At 30.9% G+C, this 21,441-nt stretch overlaps 1 protein-coding gene across 5 annotated transcripts in view; it reads left to right on the forward strand.

The window, feature by feature from the left end:
- LOC101888198 (uncharacterized) overlaps positions 1 to 21,441 on the forward strand; it is a 303,808-nt gene that overhangs the window by 243,259 nt on the left and 39,108 nt on the right. For 2 of the 5 annotated variants that reach the window (XM_059119075.1, XM_020037532.2), the window contains one exon: positions 17,136 to 17,429. The exons of 2 other annotated variants lie outside the window; for them this stretch is intronic. In XM_059119075.1, coding sequence (XP_058975058.1) covers positions 17,136 to 17,429 — 294 coding nt within the window. Of the gene's footprint in view, positions 1 to 15,661; positions 16,435 to 17,135; positions 17,430 to 21,441 lie in introns of all 5 variants that reach the window. One more of the 5 variants, XM_059119074.1, reaches the window with a different exon arrangement.

A 21,441-nucleotide genomic window follows, 5' to 3' on the forward strand; every position in this document is an offset into this window, starting at 1 on the left:
CGTTTTTTTTTTTTTTTTTGTTTTCATTTATTTAATAATTCATTTGTAGTTTTATACATTTGTGCAAGCGGTATTTTGTTTATTCTAAGTATTATTACGTTTAGGTTTATTTTTTTGCTTCTGTCTCTAATTCTTGGTATCATAAATTATTAATTAACTTAACTTTTGAAAATGTTTCTTTTTTTGTAGCATTTAGCATTAGAGCTTTAATTGAGAATTCATGAAGCCAAGGCATTCACTTACCAATGAAGCGTAGAGACTTTGATTTTTTGCCGCAAAACAGAAAAAAATGTCAGCTTACTGAAAAAATCGTAATTATTGCAAGTTATATGGACTGATTAAATATTTGTCATATTTTGTCAAAAAAAAAGAGAAAATAAACAAAAAAAAATCGTTGTGGAATTTTTCCCTATTTTACAATTTTGAAAAATTCATTAAAATGCATATATCTTGTATAAAATGTAGAATATGTCAAAAACTTAAGAAAATCTATAAACAATAAAAAAACACTTTAATTCCCAATCCCTTGCCTCTTTTTGGGTATTCTTGTCGGTATTTGTAAAAAAGACTGCTGTCGATTTTTTATTTGAAATTTTTGGCATAATTTCTAGTACGTCAAAATTATATTATATTTTCATTCAAGGATCTCATCACGAAAATACTTTAATTGTAAATTAAATAAATTAAATAATCGGAAATTAAAACTATTTTATTCCCATTAAAGTTTGTGTTCTAATCTTTTGTTTCACATAACAAATTGAGGTTTATTAACGTAGTCTATTTTTGACTTTGAATTTAAGTCATAGAGCTTATGTGATAACACAAAAATGTACTTTTTTTGGTAGTTTCCAATCGGAACATTTTTTTCTTTAGTTTAAAGTTTGTGTCTTAAGTCTTTTGTTTTACATTGGAAATTGCGTCTTATTTACGTACTTTGGGAAGAAATCCTATCGTAAGATAGTTTTTGACATTTTTGACATGCTGCCTACAAGGTCAAAGTTTTTTTTTTTAAGGCTTTAATTCATAGAGCCATCATATGAGCACAAAAATAGTTTTTAGCCTTTATATCAAAAAATTTTTTTCCCATTCAAGTTTGTTCTTTTGTTTCTCAAAACACATATTGTTCTATTCCCATAGTTTGTAAAAAACTCTGTCGTAAATATTATTTTTTTTTATTCATAGACCTCTAGTAATAACACAAAAATATATATATATTTTTTAAAAAAATTGAAAATCAAAACCATTTTTCCCCCATTTGAGTTTGTGTCTTAAGTCTTTTGTTTCACATAACAAATTGTGTTTTCTTTAAGTAGTTTGTAGAAAACTCTGTCGTAAATAATTTTTGACATTTTCGACATACTGCCTGGAATATGAAAAACATATATTTATGCATTTCATTAATATACCTCAAGTAATACCAATTTTTTTTATTGAAATCAAAACTATTTTTCGCCATTAAAGTTTGTGCCTTAAGTCTTTTGTTTCACACAACAAATTGTAAGCCATACAAAAATTAATTTTAATGTGGTAGTCGGTTTTCTGTTCTGTTCTGTTTTTTTTTTTTTTTTTTTTTTTTTTTTGCTGTCGAGCATTAAATTCAAATTGAATAATTACAAAATACTTTGAGAACTTTGGTGTGGTTGGTGGCTAATTGAAGTGACCCCAATGGCAAAAACGTGGCAAAAAGTGATATAAAATCGAAAAATGAGGCTTTTGTTTTTGTTTGGCTGCTAAGTAGAGTGATTTGGAGTTTTTGAAAAAATATTGAAGATTTTTAATGTCAAGAGAAAATATTCTTCATTTTTCTAAACTATATCAGCTAAAAGTGAAGAGTGTTTAAGTCAGTGGTGTACACGAGCATCCACTGGTGTCACTGTCTAAAAAAGGTAATTTAAGAGAAAACACAAATTATATTTTTCTTTATATTTTACGATTTAGTTCAATTGTTTTTGAATATTATCCAATTACATGAATTATATTATTACATGAATATTATCCAAGATTATTTATAAAGCGTATTTATACAACAAAAATAAAAAAAATAATGCTTCAACACTTATTTATTGATTATTTAAAAGAACTAAGAGAAATTAGACTGTTGAGAGAGAGAGAGAGCTCTTGTTCTTAAAAAAGCTCTGCTTTAAAGGGTATAAACTGTGCTGCTCAATAATCAGACCTCGTTCACCAGACCAATTTCTCTTAGCTTTTTTAGAATATCAAAAAAAAAAAAAAAAACAAAAAAAAAAAACAGTTAAAACATAATTAATACATTTTTTGGTAATAATTTGTTTTATTAATAATTTTTGACAAAATCCAAGTTTAAAAACAATTAAAATGAATGGGTCAATAGAAGGAAAAATAGAATTTTTGTTTACTCTTAAATAATCTCTCTTGTGCTAGGACACGGTTTCGAGCAGTGCTGATATAAGGCTGATATGGAGAGATCCGTCTCTTCGTCTCTGAGTCTAATTTCTCTTCCTCTCTTTGTACTTACGTCTCTTTAATTTCTGCCAAAATAAATGTTTTAGAGATGTTTGTTTATATATTTGTAGAGCAAGTTTTGGGGTTTGTAAAGTATTGAAGTTTGAAGAGAAGAGAGAGATATGGTGAAGAGTGTTGAAAGGGTACAAGGCTGATGTTTACAGATTTATGTCTTCTTCTCTTAGTCTTATTTTCTCTTATTCTCTTTTTACGGCCGTCTCTATTTTTTTGCTCTTTTTTTCTGTCAAATTAGAGGTCTTTTAATATTTTCGATTTATAGAAAATCCATGGGGTCTTATATTTACAAGATAATCTTCAGATCTTGTATGTAAGTCTTGTGTTCTATCTATGCGGAGGCTCATAATTCGGAGAGCCTGATCACACAAATTGGCACTTATTTCTGGCCAATTTCTTAAAATGATGAGTGAGTCATTATAAGCTCAACGCGAAAGAGAGGAATTATCAAATATCCATCAACAAATGAACTTCGCCTTAATAAATCAAAAATTTTGGATATTTTTGGATTTTTGCCAAAATTCAATTTTAATTTTTTATAACTTTTATTCCTTTAGAACTTAGACTGATGTTAATGGTTTTTATGAAATCATTTAGTGTTTCCATTTCTTTTGTTTTGTTTTTTTTCTGAACAAATTGCATTAAAAAATACTAGTTTTATTAAATTGTTTTCAAGGTCTTTTGCTGTTGAGGATAAGCAAATAAAAAAAAACTCCCATACAATGTGTTAAAAGCTTAAAGAACGCCCAAACCGTTTGGTAATTAGTATTCAATTATGACAAGCGTATATGACACCTGAATGGGGAGATGCTGATGATAGATAATGAAAATGTATAGGAACTCTTCGAATCTGTTGTAGGATGCAATAAATTTGCAAATTTATTGGTGATATTTTATTGTCATCTGCATTGGCGTAGCTTCAATGGGGGAGAGTTGCAAGGAAATTAATAACAAATTTTCAATAAATAACTTCAATGTTCTGAATAGGAGGTTCGGCTTCCCTGAAAGAGATTTTTATTCATATTCAGAATATTGGTTGGGTATTTTATGTTTCACTTAATTTTGTTGGGGTAATTTTAGCAACGGTAAGTAACTTTTTAAATTACTTTCTTAAAAAATAAAAAAAATTTAATTTAGCTGAACCTTCTTCCATTTGCTAAAAATTGGGTTTCAATTTATATTTCCCTACAGAAAGTCACGATTTCAAACGATTTTCTGGTGTGTAGTTTTATCTACATTTAATAGAGTCTATTTTAGATTTTATTACATTAAATGATTCTACATATAACCCATAGACCTGTATCAAACTTTTAAGCTCTATCTTAATTTCTTTTTTTTTTTTTTTCAAATTATAGAGCAACATATTCGAAGACCTTTGTGTATGGTTAGGGCTATATATAAACGCCCCCGAAAAAGTTTGACTTGGGAATTTCCTAACCCTCCCCTCCATCCCCCAACAGACCTTGACCAGAAAATTGTCGCACAGAGTTATTAAAAGAATAGAAATTAAAACATATTTCTCGTTGCATACCTTTAGGATGAATGGCTGATATGGGTGAAAGGAAGATATGTTAGGTTTCCTTTGAAGATACTTTTATCTAAGTTGTCCGCAAAATATAAGAGAGAGAGAGAGTTTGTGGGAGAAAAATTATTCCTTATATGTGCTTTCTGAAGATATTTTTTTATCAAAGTTATCCATGAATTAATAGAGATAACTCATTGGAGAGAGATAAAAATGGTAATTTATGAAAGAGTGGAGCGGCATTTTTTCAGTAAAGAGAGAGAAATGTTTGGTTATTTAACACCATAACCCATCTGGACTGACGCCAATGCTCTCATCTTCTCTCAGCTGTTTGCTCATTAGTCTGTTTGTTTCTTAAGTCTTTTTTTATTCGAAATACTTTAAATTTGCAATTAACTTCACATGATTTATGAACGATGAGGTTTGTGTCTTAAGTCTTTTGATTAAAGTCTTTTTGAAATGCGATATGATTTTTTTATTTTTTTCTATTTTTATTTTTTTTTTTTTTGTTTTTGTATCTAACACCAATCATGCTTTTGATATTTAAACGTACTTTTGTTTTTATTATTTTTTTCGTCAGAATAATTTTTTTAATTTTTGACTTCTTAAGACCCCAGGCATGATGTCCAAAAGAACATTAACACAAAAAGCAAACATTTGCATAACGTGTTTAAAATTCTTTTTTTTTTTTTTTTTTTTGATGCTGGTTTGGCCTGCAAAGCTTTATGAAATAATTTAACAGCTTGTTGGGGATTGCATTTAAAGAATAATTTATGTTTCTTAGAAACACACGCTTTTGACGTTGTTACTTTGCTGCTTCTGTTCCTGGAAGGAGAAAAAATCGTTGCAAACTTGTTTCTAATTAAAATAAGCAAATCATAAATTTTATGTTTTACAAATGTTACCAAGAGATAATGGAATAAGTCTGCTCCAGAATGAGGCTGGAAAAATCAGTTAAAATCATGAAAAGTGTATTTTTTGTCTTAAGCCCCAAAGATATAAACAATTTTTAATTTCTATTTGGGATATTTTAATTTTTGGTTTTTCTTTTTATTTTCTGTTTGATTTCAAAACATGTGTTGCATTTTTATGTCTTCCAAAAATGCTTCAACATTTTTACAACATCTGCAATATGTCAAAATTATTGTCTGGAATTGGCTGTGTTATTACACACTTTAGTTATCAATCTTATGTTATTTTTTTAAAGCCCCTGGGGACACGTGCTCTAAATTATCCTTGTTTTTTTTTTTTTGAACTTGCATGTCTCTTGGCTTAATTTACGTGTGCTTAAATGTTTCCCCAGCTGTTGTTTCTTAGGGGGGTAATTTAAACAATTTGTGTTACGTTTTTTTTCCTACTTTCCTTCTGTTTTTTTTTTACTACCCTTATAAACTAAGAAGAAGGTCCTTACTTCCTTTTTAGAGCATCACCTTTTGCACTCTGATGTCTTGGCAACAAATATCTCATCTTACACCAAGAAAAAAACTTCCTTCAGCTGAAACTTCCGTTTATGTTTTCTTTATTTCTCTCACTCTCTCGGTGTCAGTTTGAGAAGCATGACTCATTTTTCTTCGTTTTCTGCTCCTTCTGGACTGACTTTCTTTGTCATGTTGATATGTGTCTTAGTCATGCTTTCCGTACATATTTCATTTGTCTTTACTTGGCAGCTTTTTTGTCTTGTTTTAAATTTCAATGTCTGCTGGTGATTTTTTTTTTGTTTTTGTAAATATTTGATATTGCTTTTACGTTGTTTTTTGTTTCACTGGAATAAGGTTAAACCAGGTCAAGTGTTACTTTACACTTAAGTCTACAGAGACCACCTCAAATACAATTTTTTTTTCAATTTGTCATGGCTTAATTTATGGCAGTGTTTCAGAGGAAAGTCAATGTAAATTAAAAAAAAAAACAAAATATTTAATTTAGCAATTAAAAAAAATATTTAATTTAGCAATTAAAAAAAATCAAAAGGTACGTTATGAGATCAGAGGCCAAAAAAAAAAAAAAAAAAAAAAAAAATTCAAAATACTTTTCAATCAAAAAGAGACAGTTAGGACAGGCCACCGTGTTTGTTTTCTTGTTTTCCAGTCTCCCATAAGGTATTCTCTCAGTTAGGACAGGCCACCGTATTTGTTTTCTTGTTCCCCAGTCTCCCATAAGGTATTCTCTCAATATGCATTGCCTTCTATGAATAATACCAACATGATTTTTTTTTGGACTTATTAACTGGACTGGCCTTTACTAAGGCTGGCCACCGTGTTTTTTGTTTTTTTTTGTTCCCCAAAATTCCGTAAGATATTCTCACAAAATGTATTGCCTCCCTTAAAAAAGACCTCCATGAATTTTTGAATTTCACAGTTTTATCAAAACATATCAACCAGACGATTTTTAATTAATCACAGCATCCGAAAATCCCCCCCTAAAGCTAATTTAAACACATTTATCTATTTTAGCCCTTTGGGAACTTTCCAATGATTAATTGTGGAGTTTGAAATGGAGAATCATAAAACAAAACTATTTCCATAACTAATCGCTTACATATTGCGATGTAGACATATTTTGTTGTTGAAAAAAATCTAACAGCCATCAATGTTTGAAAAACGATTATCAGATGTCGTAAAATAATCGTCAGACATTCCACATATTTTGTTATACAACAACAGCAATAAAAAATGATATAAAATTATTTTCTGAAAATAGTCATAAAATCTGTTTACGTAGATTTTTTTTTGAAAAATGCTTACATAGATTTCCTCAGAAGCGACAAAAAATTTATGGATACCAACAATACTACTTGAAACTGAACAGTAAAAAGATTATGGGTATTTATTGAAATTTGAGTATTTTATAATTGAGATTTTTATTTTTTATTATTAGGCCGAACGTAAATATGATTTTATGGAAAGATTTTTCTAATATTTTTTTTTTCTGTAAGATGATTCTCCACCTCAAAAGTGGACTAAATATAAATTTTTAGACAAATTTTTTGGAAAATGTTCAAAAAAAAAAAAAAAAAACAAAAAATCCTGTCGAAAATATCCCAGACAAAAAAAAAACAAGGAAAAATGATGAAATGAGGACTGGTGTCTTATAACGAGACCTAGGTATTCCCTGGCTTACCCCCTGGTAAACATTACCATCGTTCTCCATTAATAAACAAGTCTGACTATTTTGCAACAACAAAATGAAGAAAAATATTTTAAAATTTAAATTTGATATTTGTAAGAAAAACTATATTAAAAGAAAATTCAGAATTTATAACACTGTGCAACAGCCAACCTCGGGGCTGGGGATCGGTTGAGAAAATCGAAGTGGGGTTTGTAGAACAAAATCCCAACTTTTGGGTTTCCAGGCCAAACTTTTTAGGTATTATTCGTATATATAAAAGAGTATTTAAATAACTGACTGGCAGACCTAGAATCAACACCCAATTCGGAAATTCATACTAAAAGTGTACGAAAAGTACTAAAATGTACTAAAAATTGAACATTTTGTATTGGACAAACGGAATAAGTTATAAATCTGAAATTTGGAATAAGAGTCACCAATGGAGTACAGGACAGATGTACCAAAGGGTTTTTCAAAATTCGAACTTTAATTTTAAAATTGGTACTAAAATGGTACTAAACTTCATAAATGGTACCATTTGCTATTATGTGAACGGACAGAGCTAAAACTTGATATTTGGTATGGGAATCAAGGTTGAAAAGAAATTTGATATGTGAAGGTGTTTGTGTTGGAAATGTGAGTACTAAGTGTGCGAATTGTACCAAATGGTACTAAATTTGGAATAGTTTGGTTTAGGGTGAATAGACGAAGCTGGATTTTTAAAATTTTTTTATTGGGGTCCCAATTGGTGGTAGGTTTGTGATAAAGAGATGGTTTCTGAAATGTGTACTACAAGTGCATGACAAGTACAAAATAGTTTCATATTTGGTACAATTTGGTATTGGATGAACAGATAGTGCTTGAAATCTGAAACTCGGCATTAGGGTCGGTGTTCATGTGTATCCAGGGCATGTGTAAATGGTTTCGGAAATATGAACTATAATTGTTTGAAAAGTACTAAATAGTACTATAGTAGATGTTGTAAGAAGGGATAGGCCTAAAATCCTCAAATTTAGATAAGGGGATGGTTTCGGAAATTGGTACTATAATTGTACGAAAAATTTGGATAGGGCTGGTATACTCAAATTTTGAAATTAAGCTCCCTGTTGGTATCTGGAATTGAGATATGGAGGGTTTTCCGAGATGTGTACTACATTTGTACGAAAAGTACTAAATGACACTAAATGTGGTCTTGGTTGAATGGATGAAGATAAAACTATGAAATTTGATGTTAAAATAACTGTTGGTATCTGAAGTTCAAAATTTGGTATTGGGTGTAGTACCAGATCTTCACATTTGATAGTGCCGAATCTTCACATGTGATATCGAGGTCTCTGTCTGTTGTTGAGATCTGGAGGGGGTTTTGGAAATATGTACATAATAGTACGAAAAGTACTGAATAATACTAAATTTAGTATTATGTGAAGGAATAGAGCTGAAATCCTGAATTTTCATATAGATATCACTGTTGGTATCTAGAATCGTAATCTGGAGGTTATTTTGGAAATGTGTACCATAATTGTTCCAAAAAGTACTAAATGATACTAATTTTGGATGACCCTTGGTTTTTATCATGGAGAGATGTTGATTGTTTTGGATATGCGTACTAAATGTTACTACAGTTGGCATTGGTTGTAGGAATGGAGAGGAAAGTCTGAAATTTGATATTGGCTTCAAGGGCTTTTCATTTGACGATGTCGGAATAGTTTTGGACATTTAAACTGAATGTTGGTCCATTGTGCAATGGGTTTTCTAATATCCTCCTCTGTTCAAACTTCAAAATTGAAGGTTTTAAAGACTTTTTTCCAATTTGATTTTGGAAAAAGGAATAATATGAAACTTGAATAATAATATATGAATAATAATAATATATGAAACTTTGGAAAAATTGTTGTCAAAATATGGACCCAATATAGGTTTACCCTCATATATAAGTATTTCCTGATTTCAGCTAATTCTTGGGTCTTGGTCAATTGATTTGTCCATTATTTGGCATATTGGTTTCTAAGGTTGTAGAAAATCTCTTCCCAGAAAATTTTCTTTATAAAATTTTGGAGTAGCGCCCATATCAAGGTTCCTCCCGATTTTACCTATTTTCAGGGTCTTGACAAAATTTTTCAAGCGATTTGGCTAAGAGTTTGTATTTAGGTCACTTTTGAGGTAGATAACCATTTAAAATAAAAAAGGAAATATATTTTGGATCTGAGAGGTCTTGGCCAAAATGTCCAATTTATTTGGCAACAATTTGGAATCTGGATTTCTAAGGGCTTAGAAAACTTCTTCGAAGAAAATTGTAAAAGTTGTCTAATTTTACCTGTTTTGAGGGTCTTGACCACATTTTCCAATTGATTTGGCAAAAATTTGTATTGACGCCACTTTTGGGGTTAGAGAACCATCTTGTAGAAAAATTTCAACATAGGTATATATATCTTGGGATAGTCCCCATATGATGATAGCTCCCACCCTCATGTTCCCCACTAATATTGCCTGTGGTTTGAGAAATTCTAAGTGGTGGTAATCGTATTGGGTAATAACGAAAAATTCTTTAAAGCGTTTGGAATTTTTGTGCCAATTTGTAATTTTATGCTATAGGTACCCCCAGGCCCACGTTCGTAACCCATATTCTCTGGGAGCAGAAAATTTCAAATGCAGGAGATGGTATTGGGTTCAAAAAGCAAAACTCCAAGTGGGTTTTCAATTACCAGGCCGATTTTTTTTTTTTATTTTAAGATGTAGATCTCTCGGATCTAAGTTCCCACATATATACCTATACCAATATAAGCTACAAAGTTAAAGATCATATGTAAAATAATCCTCAGACATTCCACACATATTTGCTTTGGAAATATAACTTGCAATATTATTCAAAAGGTGTCGAGTTTTTTTTTCTTTTTTGACTCCCAATAGAAGCCATGAACTAGCTTCTTAGCAGTTGTTTATTTATCGATTTCAAAACTTTACACATTTATTTCCATTTTGTCCCTACCTCAATCCATCAAATACAAATTACTGTACCTGCATGGCATTCTCTCCATTTAAGTGTCATTTCGTGTTGTTGTTTTTGTTTATCTAAGTAATTTACAAAACGAAAAACAAAATAAACAAATATTCAATTTCGAAAACAAAGCATAATTTTCTCGGTGTCATGTTTAAGAGAGGGGAGTAGTAAGTGTTGTCTCCATTATGATAGCTTTGCAGCCATGGCTTTCTCGTTTCAAATCAGCTGCAGTGCATAACAACTTTGACGAATTTGTTTATGGCTGCTGATTGAGTGCCAGTCTGAAGATATGTGAGTGTGTGTCTTTCAATTGAGAGGAGTCAACATTCCCAGTAGACCCCTACCAAATGCAATTGACAGGTTTCCAAAATCATATATATATATATTTTTTTTTTTTTTTGGAACATGTATTTTGTTAAAATATTTTAATTATTTATTCCATTCGAACATCTGCAAGTTTTTTTTCGATTATTTGAAGATCTTAATTTTACCGGCTAAGATCTTAATTTTGCCGGTCCGAAAATTGAGGCCAAGTTTGAAAATATTCCCAACCTGTTGCTCACAAAATCAACCCTTAAAAAAAGAAGTCAATTTTCTTGTGAGTTTTTCTTTAGCGCTTAATTTCACTTTTTTTTTGTTTTACTTCAAACTTGTTCCACAAAAATGTATGTTAATGTCATGGCAAAAAAATTCTTCGTTTTTTCATCGCTTCCAAGTTCCAAGAAGCACCTGTAGTTTTGTATTTTTTAGCTGACCATAGCATAATTGTCGGTAATTTCTATGGAGTTTGAAAAAAAAAATTACAAAAAAAAAAAACTAGAGGTTGTTTTGTAGCAGTCATTTAATGAGCAAAATGTCTTGTCTTTTTTTTTTTGCATTTTTAGCAAAAAAAAAACTTGTTGCTAATATTGACGTTCCATGTCATCTCCACTGCAGCAAGCCGTGTGGTCGGTTTTTTTGTGACTTAAAAGGTTTTTTTTTTGCTCAGCTTCATCTTCATTCACTTCACACAAGTGGGTGATATTTGCCATCTTCAACGTTTATCTTTGGCACTTGGTGGCCTTTTAATGGTCATAAGCAATCGCTGTTGTTGTTGCTGTTTCATCTTCTTCTTCGATTTGTTTTTTGTTTCATGTCTCGGTTGAATGGCCAGTTGTTTTTTCTTTTTTGTTGCTTCCATGTAAGTTTGTCTTTGTGTGTCATGTGCTACTTTTGAAAGTTGTTGTTTGTTTTGTTTTTGTGAGGCTGCTGAATTCTTCTTTTTTCATCTTCTGGGCTTTAGATGCTGAGCTGAAATGAGAAAAAAAACGAGAGAGCTTTTTAAATCCATATATGTAATATTTTTTTGGGTTTAAGTAAAAACGAAAGTTTTCATTTTTGGGTATATTTTAAGGGGAAGGAGGCAAGATTAAAAAAATGTTGCGTGGAAAATTTCCAAAAAAAAAAAAATAAAAAAAAAATCCTTTAAATTTATTGAATTATTGACGTAAAGGAGACAAGGAAATATGTCGAACTGGTAACGAATTTAAGGAAAAGTTATCATTTGGCTCACATTTTTATATAGGAATCTGGTATATTTTGTGCTTTTCCTGGAAACAGTTTCCTATTAAATACCACCCTTTCAGATTTTAATTCTCCCTAATCTTTACCATATTTAACCAAGTTTACAAATGCCAACCAATTTTAAATCCTCAACAAGAAATAAAGTATGTGTCTTAAGTCTTTTGATTCTAGAGATTCTACTTATATATGAATAAACGTTTTCCAAAAATTAACGTCTTATCCATGGCAAGGCAAGAGTAGGCGCGAGTGATTTCTCTGAGAGTGATGTTCTCGAAACTCACAATAGGGGCCATTAAAAAAAGCATGGTAATCAGGGAGTAAAAAAAATTGGAAGAACATAAATGTGAGACAGTCTGCCCGGCCCTGGTCTAAATCCACTTTTTTAAAATTTTTTTGTGTTAATACCCTAATTTGGTACCATTAAGTAACACTTCTAGATGTCTTAATTCAATAACACTGTGCAACACAAAAAATCCAGCAGATTATAAAAGTAGAGCTACGAATAGAAGACACGTTTATTGGCCTTTTGAAAGTTAAAATCGCAAATATACCAAAATAGTGGAGGAAAACTCCCCTCTTCCGCACTTTTTAGAATTTTCAAATAAAGACTCATTGGAATCCGTTAATTCTAGGTTAATAAAATGTTTGGCAATACGATGCAATCCAGCAGATAATGAAAGTAGTGCTAAAAAATAGAAGACACCTTTATCGGCGTTTTGAAAGTTTACATCGCAAAGTAACATAAATAGACAGGGGAAAGTTCTCCCATTTCCACACTTTTTGGAATTATCAGATTAAGATTCTTTGGAATCTGTTGATTTTAGGTATACAGTGTTTTAGGCAATATAAGGATTATTTTGATCAAAAATTGGAGCCCTCAAGCGAGTAGACAAAAAGTGGTATTTTTGTAGTTTTTTTTTTTTTTAAATATGGTTAAAAACTCCCATAAATGGATCGTGGAGAGTCAAGATATTCTACAAAATTGTTTGCCATAAAATTCTACTAGGTTCTAGAAGTCCTCAAAAGTCTAAATCTTACTTGAGCGACAGCTATGCAAATAAACCAAAACACATTTTAGGGTTAAAATTGTACTTTATGTGAGTTTATGCAAAAATCTCTAACAAAGCATCATTCTAGAAGGATGATGCCAAAGACAAAAATATTCCTCATCAAAATTGACAATAAGTCACCAAAGAACAAAAATCTCTATTTCCACTGTTTATTCAAAAAATATGTGCTTCAATGTTCCAAAAAAAAAAAACCTGAAAATATTTCCTATTTCCTTTTTTCAGAAAGTTTTCCTCTGAATTTTTACTTAATTTTTAAACCGGATCGTAGCAAGTCAAAATTTTACTATAAGCCTTAGAAGACGTCAAAATTTTTAATTTTACCTAAGAGCCTAAAATTCATATAAACGAAAAACGACATTTTAGGGTTAATATCGTACTTTGTACGAGTTTATGCAAAAATCTCCAACAAAGCATCACTTTGCTGAGATGACATCAAAGACAAAAATATTCTCCATCAAATTTCAGTTTCAGAAGATATCTGTATTTCCAATGTATATCGAAATATACGTGCGTTAATGTTCCCCAAAAAAAAAGAAGAATATTTAATTTAATATATTTTTTTTCAAATTTCCTTGGACTTTTTTACGCCTGCAAGTAACGCAATTTTTACACGGGATCGTAGCAAGTCAAACTTTTACTATAGGCTTAGAAAACGTCAAAATTTTAAATCTTACCAAAGAGTCAGAAATTCATATAAACGAAAAAAGACATTTTAGGGTCAATATCGTACTTTTTGTGAGTTTATGCAAAAATCTGCAACAAAGCATCAGTTTTGAAGGATGACGTCAAAGACAAAAATATTCCTCATTAAAATTGACTATAAGTCACCAAAGAACAAAAATCTCTATTTCCACTATTTATCCAAAAAATATCTGTTTCAATGTTCCAAAAAAAAAAAAAAAAAAAAAAAAAAAAAAAAAAAAACATGAAAATATTTACTATTTCCTTATTTTTAGAAAATTTTTCTCGGACTTTTTTTCGATTTTATGCCTTGAAGTAACGTATTTTTTAAACGGCCTTAGAAGACATCAAAATTTTAGATCTTGCCTAAGAGTCAGAAATTCATATAAACGAAAAATGACATTGCCAAAATCTCCAACAAAGCATCACTTTGGTGAGATGACATCAAAGACAACAATATTCTCCATCAAATTTCAGTATGAGTCACAAAAGAGAAGAGATCCGTATTTTCAATGGGTATCGAAATAAATGTGCGTTAATGTTCCCAAAAAAAAAAAAAAAAAAAAAAAAAAAAAAAACAAGAATATTTAATTTAATTTTTTTTTAATTTTTCTCGGATTTTTTTTTCGATTTTACGCCAAAAATTAACAGAATATTTAATCGGAATTGTAGCAAGTTAAATATTTTACGATAGGTCTTAGAAGACAGCAAACGTCCAAATCTTACCTAAGAGCCAGGTATCATATAAACTATAAAGACATTTTAGGGTTAAACCCGTACTTTTTGTGAGTTTATGTAAAAATCTCCAATAAAGCATAAGTTTAGAAAGATGACGTCAAAAACAAAAATATTCCTCATTAAATTTCACTATAAGTCACCAAAGAAAAGAAATCTATATTTCCATTGCATATCCAAAAAAATATTTGTATTAAAGTTCTCAAAAAAAAGTTGTTTCTTTTTTTATAAACTTTGCTTCGGATTTTTTATTTAACCCCTGGATAGTGTAATGTAATTTTTAAACGGGATCAAAGCAAGTCAAAATTTTACTATAAATACTAGAAGACATCAAAAGTCAAAATCTTAGCTAACAGCCAGATATTTATATAAGCTAAAGTGACATTTTAGGGGTAAACCTGTACTTTCTGTGAGTTTATGCAAAAATCTCCAACTAAGCAATAGTTTAGAGTGATGACATTAAAGACAAAAATATTCCTCATCAAATTTCACTATAAGTTCCCAAAGAAAGGAAACCTCTATTACCGTTGTATATTCAAAAAAGTTTTCCATTAATGTTCCCAGAGAAAGCCTCAAATATTTCCTAATTTTATTGATACATTTTTTCTCTGACTTTTTTCGACTTGACGCCTGAAAGTTACATAAAATTTCGTTTTAGGCAGAAGGTACCCAAAGAAGAAATATTCTACACAATATTTTATTGTCTATTTCAGGCTAAACTATACATATAGGCTCAATAGTTTTTGTGGAAATTACATTCGAAATTTATGTACTAAAAGTGAAAATTATGTTTTTGCCTTCACAATAATTTTTCGTCGTACTTTTTTTGAGTTGACGCCTGAAATAAGCTCTTAATTTCATTTTAGACAAAAGGTACCAAAAGAAGAAATATTCTGTACAAAATTTTACTATAAATCTCAGAATAAATCATTCATCTAGTTACAATAGTTTTTATAAAAATTACATTCGAAATTTATGTACTAAAAGTGAGACTTTTGTGTTTTCCTTTTTATAAATTTTCCTAGTTTTTTTCGAGTTGACGCTTAAATTTGCATAAAATTTTGTTTTAGGCTAAAGATGCCAAAAGATGAAATGTTCTTCACAAAATTTCACCATAAATCTCAGAATAAACTATATATGTAGGTACAATTGTTTTTGTGAAAATTATATTTGAAATATATCTACTAAAAGTCAAAATTGGGATTTGCCTTTTTAACTTGTAATTTAACAAAATTTCAATGCAAGTCAGATTCTTCCTTTAGACTTAATTTCTATAAAAAAAGAAGAAAAAGAACGAGAGACCTACAAATTATGTCTCCCATCCTTTTTTGATATATCCTCTCTTTTCACGTTTGTGTCTTAAGTCTTTTGTATAAATCAGTCAATTTTGATCAACGTAATGCAACAGCAACAAAATCAATATTTTTGGATTATTTTCCCAAGGAACACATGTCCAAAAATTTAACAAATATTTATTTAATTCGTTTACAGCAATTTTTAAAACCCAACATTTTCTCAAAAAAATGATATAATACCGAGGAAACCCACAAATCCATAAACGAAACCTCTTAATAGGTTTCCCCAACCCATTGTTTACGCACATTACAAACCTGCCTATAGAAATTCTAAATAAAATGATTAAATTTCGTTATAAACGTAAAGAGCCAACAAATATTGTTGGAGGGGATAAAACCAACTCGTCCCCCAATAATACACCAACCAAATCGACAGCTACCAACAACAATCATAATGGCAATAATTCACCCATTTCCACCATATCCAAACCCGATGAGAGCAAAGAGAATTGTAAACCCATATCCATAATTCCGCTGCAGAAGAGTAGTAGCTGTAGTAATGCAACGTCGGGCCTAAAATCACCAATGTCATCACAATTGGTGACAAGTGCCCCCATAAGCATTGTGAACTCGACGTCACAAATGTTACAATATCCGCAGCATTGTCAAATGGTATTATCGGCCGGTGGTGGGGGTGGTACTTTGCCTCGCAGTACCCCTAAGAAGGCTATGATGGATCCCAGAGATGGCCATAAATCGGCTACGCTGACGCGACAATCGAATACCCTACAAAATAATCGTAAACTGTTCCCATCATTGGCCAAGGTGGCATCAACGGCGGAGTTGGCCGGCATGGGTTATGGTCAACAGAAATCCCACCAAATGTCAGCTGGCAGCAGTTTAAGTAGTGGTATTATTTTAAGTCCCGAGAGTATTGCGGAGAGAGATCGTTGTATTAATGCTGTAATTGTGAGTAGAAAAAAATTAAAAATTAATGCAAAAAAAAAAAAAAATAAAGTAAATAAAAAAAAAACAAAAATTAAAGGCAGATAAATAAAAATAAATAAGGAGTAATTAAAAGTATTTGAAGGAAAAAATAAAAAAAGCAGTGAAATTAAATAAAACAAAAATTAAGAATAAATAACAATAAAAAATAACAAATTAAAAATAAATAAATTAACAAAAATAAAAGTAAAAATAAAAATTAAAAAAAAAACTTTCAAAGAATCGACAGACACACATTTGAAACCAATGTAGTATTTAATTAAAAATAATAATAAAGTAAAAATATATATGGTTTTTAATGTAATTTTATAAAAAAAATATTATTATTATTTTATTAAAAAATAACAAAAATAAAACTAAAATATAACTACTAAATATATACAATACCATCCCTTATTTTTAAAAATCGACACACACATATGAAAACAATCCATTTTTTCATGAATAAAAATATATATTTGATTATTAATTTAATTTCATATATTGTTTTTAATTTAATTTTAGAAAAATATATTAATATTTTATTAAAAAATTGACAAAAATAAAACTAAAAAATATATAATGCATATGAAAACAATGCATTTTTTGTAATAGAAATTATATATTTTATTTTTAATTTAATTTCGTGAAAAAAATATTAATTTTAATTTTTTCCATTTTCCCAGGAACTTTTCCAACAACTACAAACCAGCTCCGAGCCGGCCTTGTGTCCCGAACCCCTACGTCGTGCATTGGCCTCTGGCCCCTTGGCCGGTCGCCGTTTCCCCTTGGGCTGTTTGGGAGATGCTGCCGAATGTTTTGAATTGCTATTGCATCGTGTACATTCGCACATATCGTCAGATGACAGTGATTCCTGTGAATCGCAAGCCTGCATAGCCCACAGACGTTTTGCCATGCGTGTCATCGAGCAGAGCGTTTGCAAATGTGGTGCCAATTCGGAGCAGTTGCCATTTACTCAGGTGAGTTTTAGAGGGTTAAATCTCATAAATCCCATTATTAATGGAAGCAATCTAGCAGATTATGAAAGTAGGGCTAAAAATAGAATGGAGTACACATGTATTGGCGTTTTGAAAACTTACATCACAAAGTAACCAAAATAGAGGGGCAAGTTCTACCTCTTTCACGCTTTAAAATGTTTCGGATTAAGATTACACTGAATTCGTTTATTTTAGGTACATTGTGTCTACGGCAATATTACAGACAACAATACCAAGCTTATTTTGGATTTAATTTTAATCCTGGAATGTGTGAAGTTTCGAAATAGACAGATAATTATTTCGCATTTTATGAGCATCTTGGTTCTTCAAAAATTTGCCCTTTTGTGGGGGAGGTACCGGAAGGTATGGGCCAATTAATTTTATCTCAACACCAGCTCTTGTGTTGAAAGAAATACGGAGATGTGGGATATTTGAAAAGAATCGGATACTTATTTCGCATTTTATAAGAGTTATAATTATTCAAAAATTTGTGGGGGAGGTACCAGAAGGAGTGGAGAAGATATTTCATTTTCCCACCAAATTTTGCGATAGTATAAATGTTGGAATGTGCTGAGTTTGAAAGCAATCGAATGCTTATTTTGCGTTTTACGTACGTGGTGGTTATTCAACATTTTAACCCTTCTCTGGGGGAGTCACCAAAATGAGTCTTCCATTCTATTCGTTATTTATACCAGATCTTGTGTTGGTAGGAATATTGAAGTACGCTAAATCGGGTTCTTTATTTTCTTCTTACACAAGACCTGGTATGAGACATATCGTATCACTCCTTTTGGCATCTCCCCCATAGCACGTAAAAATTTTGAACATTTATATTTATCATTAAACGTGAAATAAAATCCAATTTTCTTCAAATTTCACACTCCCAATATTTTTTATTAGTAAAAAGTCTGATGTAAAGATAATATATATCTGGTACCGCCCCCCACAAAGAGTCACAGTTTTCAATACTTTTACCTCTTCACATTTCATGAGAGTGGTAATTCTATAAAATGTTGACCCTTAGTGGGACAGACACCGAATGAAGTAGGCCGATACTCTACATTTTCCAACCTGACCTAACACTGATAAAAATATTATTATTTGCCAAATTTCAACAAAATTGGATGATCTTTTCTTGTACTAAAAGATAAATTATTTTCTGTGAAAATTTTGACTTTTGCGGGGGTGGTACCAGAAGGTGTGGACCAATTTTACCGATCTCCGACTATGAGCTAAGTTTGACAATAATATGACGATGTACCATGTTTGATTCAAATCGTATACTCCCTTCGAGAGTTATCGAGCGAACCAGCCAGGCGGACCAACACCCTTAGATAGACTCCAAATATCCTGAAACGGATTTGGTGCAAAGAGAACTAGGGTCTAGCACCGTTATTCCGATGAGGCACGTTGTGGTCGTATGACATAAAATTTCCCCTCTGTTGCTGAGGGTATAATGAGTCTTGAGTAATCGTTAAGCTGTGCAGGAACATTTTTTGAGCGCTGCTAATTTTTTCGTTATTAATTAAAAAATAAAAAATTTGAAAAATTTTGACGAAATTCGTTGCCTCTATTTAACTCGTTTTCCCCCATTTATTTCAAGTATTTTTTTATTTTATTTTATTTATTTTTTTCATCACAACAACTTTCAAGTATTTTTTTATTTGTTTTTTTTTTAATTTTTTTATCACAACAATTTCTATGATTCACACTTTATGAAAAGCTATTAAAATATTTCTCTAAATAATTTCCCCTCCCCCTAAACCATGTAATATGTCACGATCATAACTGCCCCTGAGCTATAACATGAACAAAATTATTATGTTTTTCTACTCTACGGATTTTGACAAATTCCTATGACTTAATATTTGTGCAGGGATCATCAAGTTGACCATTAAAAAAAACCAAAAGAGACAACATAATCATAATTACAGTTTTTTAACTGTAACATATAAATTAAAAAATAAAAAAACAACATACAGCAACAAAATATGTAGGCTTTCATTAGCTTTCCATCAGCTTATCGCTAAGTCATTAATCTTAAATTGAAATTAGCTTTACCCACAAGAGACAAGGTAAGAGAGAGAGAGAGAGAGAGAGGTATATATATATATATGTGTGCATAGCCAAGAATGTCCACAAATTAGTTTGGCTTTTGTTTTTTTGTTTTATGAAGTTGTTTTGAATATCTAATCGAATGTCCAAAAGAAATGCACAAGTGAAAGTATGCACACACATAAATATTTTAAATTTCCATCTAAAATACCTTTCAATATACCAAAATAAAAACAAAACACAGATAAATTAACATAAAGGTTTATTATGGATTTTTGTTGAAAAAAAAAACACTCAATTCAAAGAAAGTTTTTTTTTTCTCTGTGGCTAATAAATTTTAAAATTAATTTGCAAAAAATGGTAATAAATTAAAAATTTTAGCAAATGCTTATAGCCTTGTTAATTTTCCATTACAAGCCAAAGTTATGTAGCACTAATTACACTAACATAACTTTGTTATGTCTGGGAGGGGGAAAACGTGAGAAGTAACAAAACCATGCTCTACCAAAAAGGCCACTTCATCCATTTAAAAAGTCATAAATCACTCCTACTCCAAGCGCTGCATTAACAGTTTCGTATTTCTTGTATTTGGCCCACAACCATGATGACAGCTTGAACTGACCATGTTTAACACCTTCAATGCAAATGTTAAACAAGTTAAAGAAGAAAAACAAAACAACGGAGGCTTCATGACATTGGTACTCTCCCTCTCTCTCTCTCTCCTTGGTTTGACATGCCACCAACAATCATATATTTCAAATTATAATAAATTTTCTTGTTTAATCGTTTTGCAGTTAGTTAAATTAATTGACATTCTTGTTAAAGACTTTTTTTCGTTCTCCCCCTCTCTCCTGTGTTCCTTTTCTGCTCTGTGCTGTGCTGAAGTGGTATTATGTCAAAAAAACACATGTTGCTAATTTCCATTCGATTCCAGTTGCCCGAGGCTGTTTGGTGTTTTTTTTTTTCTGCTACTACTTGGCAATTATGAGCAATAATTTTGTTCCAACTCTAACTGAAACTCAATAACACATGTTGTGTGTATGAAAAACAACTACAGCAACGGGTTCTTATTGCAAATGTCATTCTAAGCATTGTTGTCTGGCCATAAGGCGCAATGCAGAAAAGTTCTCAGCATTTAGAAGTCTAATCAACATATTTTTATACTCTCCACCTTGGAAAGGAGGGTATATTAACTTTGTCATTCCGTTTGTAACATCCCCAAATATTTGTCGTAGACCCCAAAAAGTATATATATTCATAATAAGAATAAAATTCTAAGACGATTTAATGATGTCCGCCTGTCTGTATGTCTGTCTGTACGTCGAAATCACGTTACAGCCCACATTATTTGACGTAGAGCATTAAAATTTAGCAGAACAATTTGTATTGTGTCTGGTTGGTATTGAAAATGAAATATATCGGTCCACGTTTTGGTATAGTCCCCATATAACCGTACCTCCCGATTTTTGGTATTTTGATGGTTTTTGCCACATTTTATCACGGATTTGTCTGAAATAATGGGTCCTAGTTCGTGTGGCAAAATATTGTATGCATGGGTCCACACTTTGGTAAAACCCTCATATAACGGTACCTCCCGATATTCAGTATTTTGATGATTTTTGCCACATTTTATCACGGATTTGTCTGAAAATAGGTATTTGTAGGTCATAATGGGTCCTAGTTTGTGTGGCGAAACGTTGTATGTATATATTCACATTTATGTATAGTCCATAAAGCGATACTTCCCGATATTCGATATTTTGATGATTTTTGCCACATTTCCCCACGAATATGTCTAAAAATTGGTATTTGTGGGTCATAATGGGTTCTAATGTTTCCTTTAACCTAAGGTGGAAGGTATTAAAAATTCGGCACGACCGAACTTAATGTTTTTTACTTGTTTTTCTTAAGTTTTTTTTTCTCAAAATGGGTTGCCGTT

This window comes from Musca domestica, unplaced genomic scaffold, assembly GCF_030504385.1.
Source record: "Musca domestica strain aabys unplaced genomic scaffold, Musca_domestica.polishedcontigs.V.1.1 14, whole genome shotgun sequence".
Lineage (NCBI taxonomy): Eukaryota > Metazoa > Arthropoda > Insecta > Diptera > Muscidae > Musca > Musca domestica.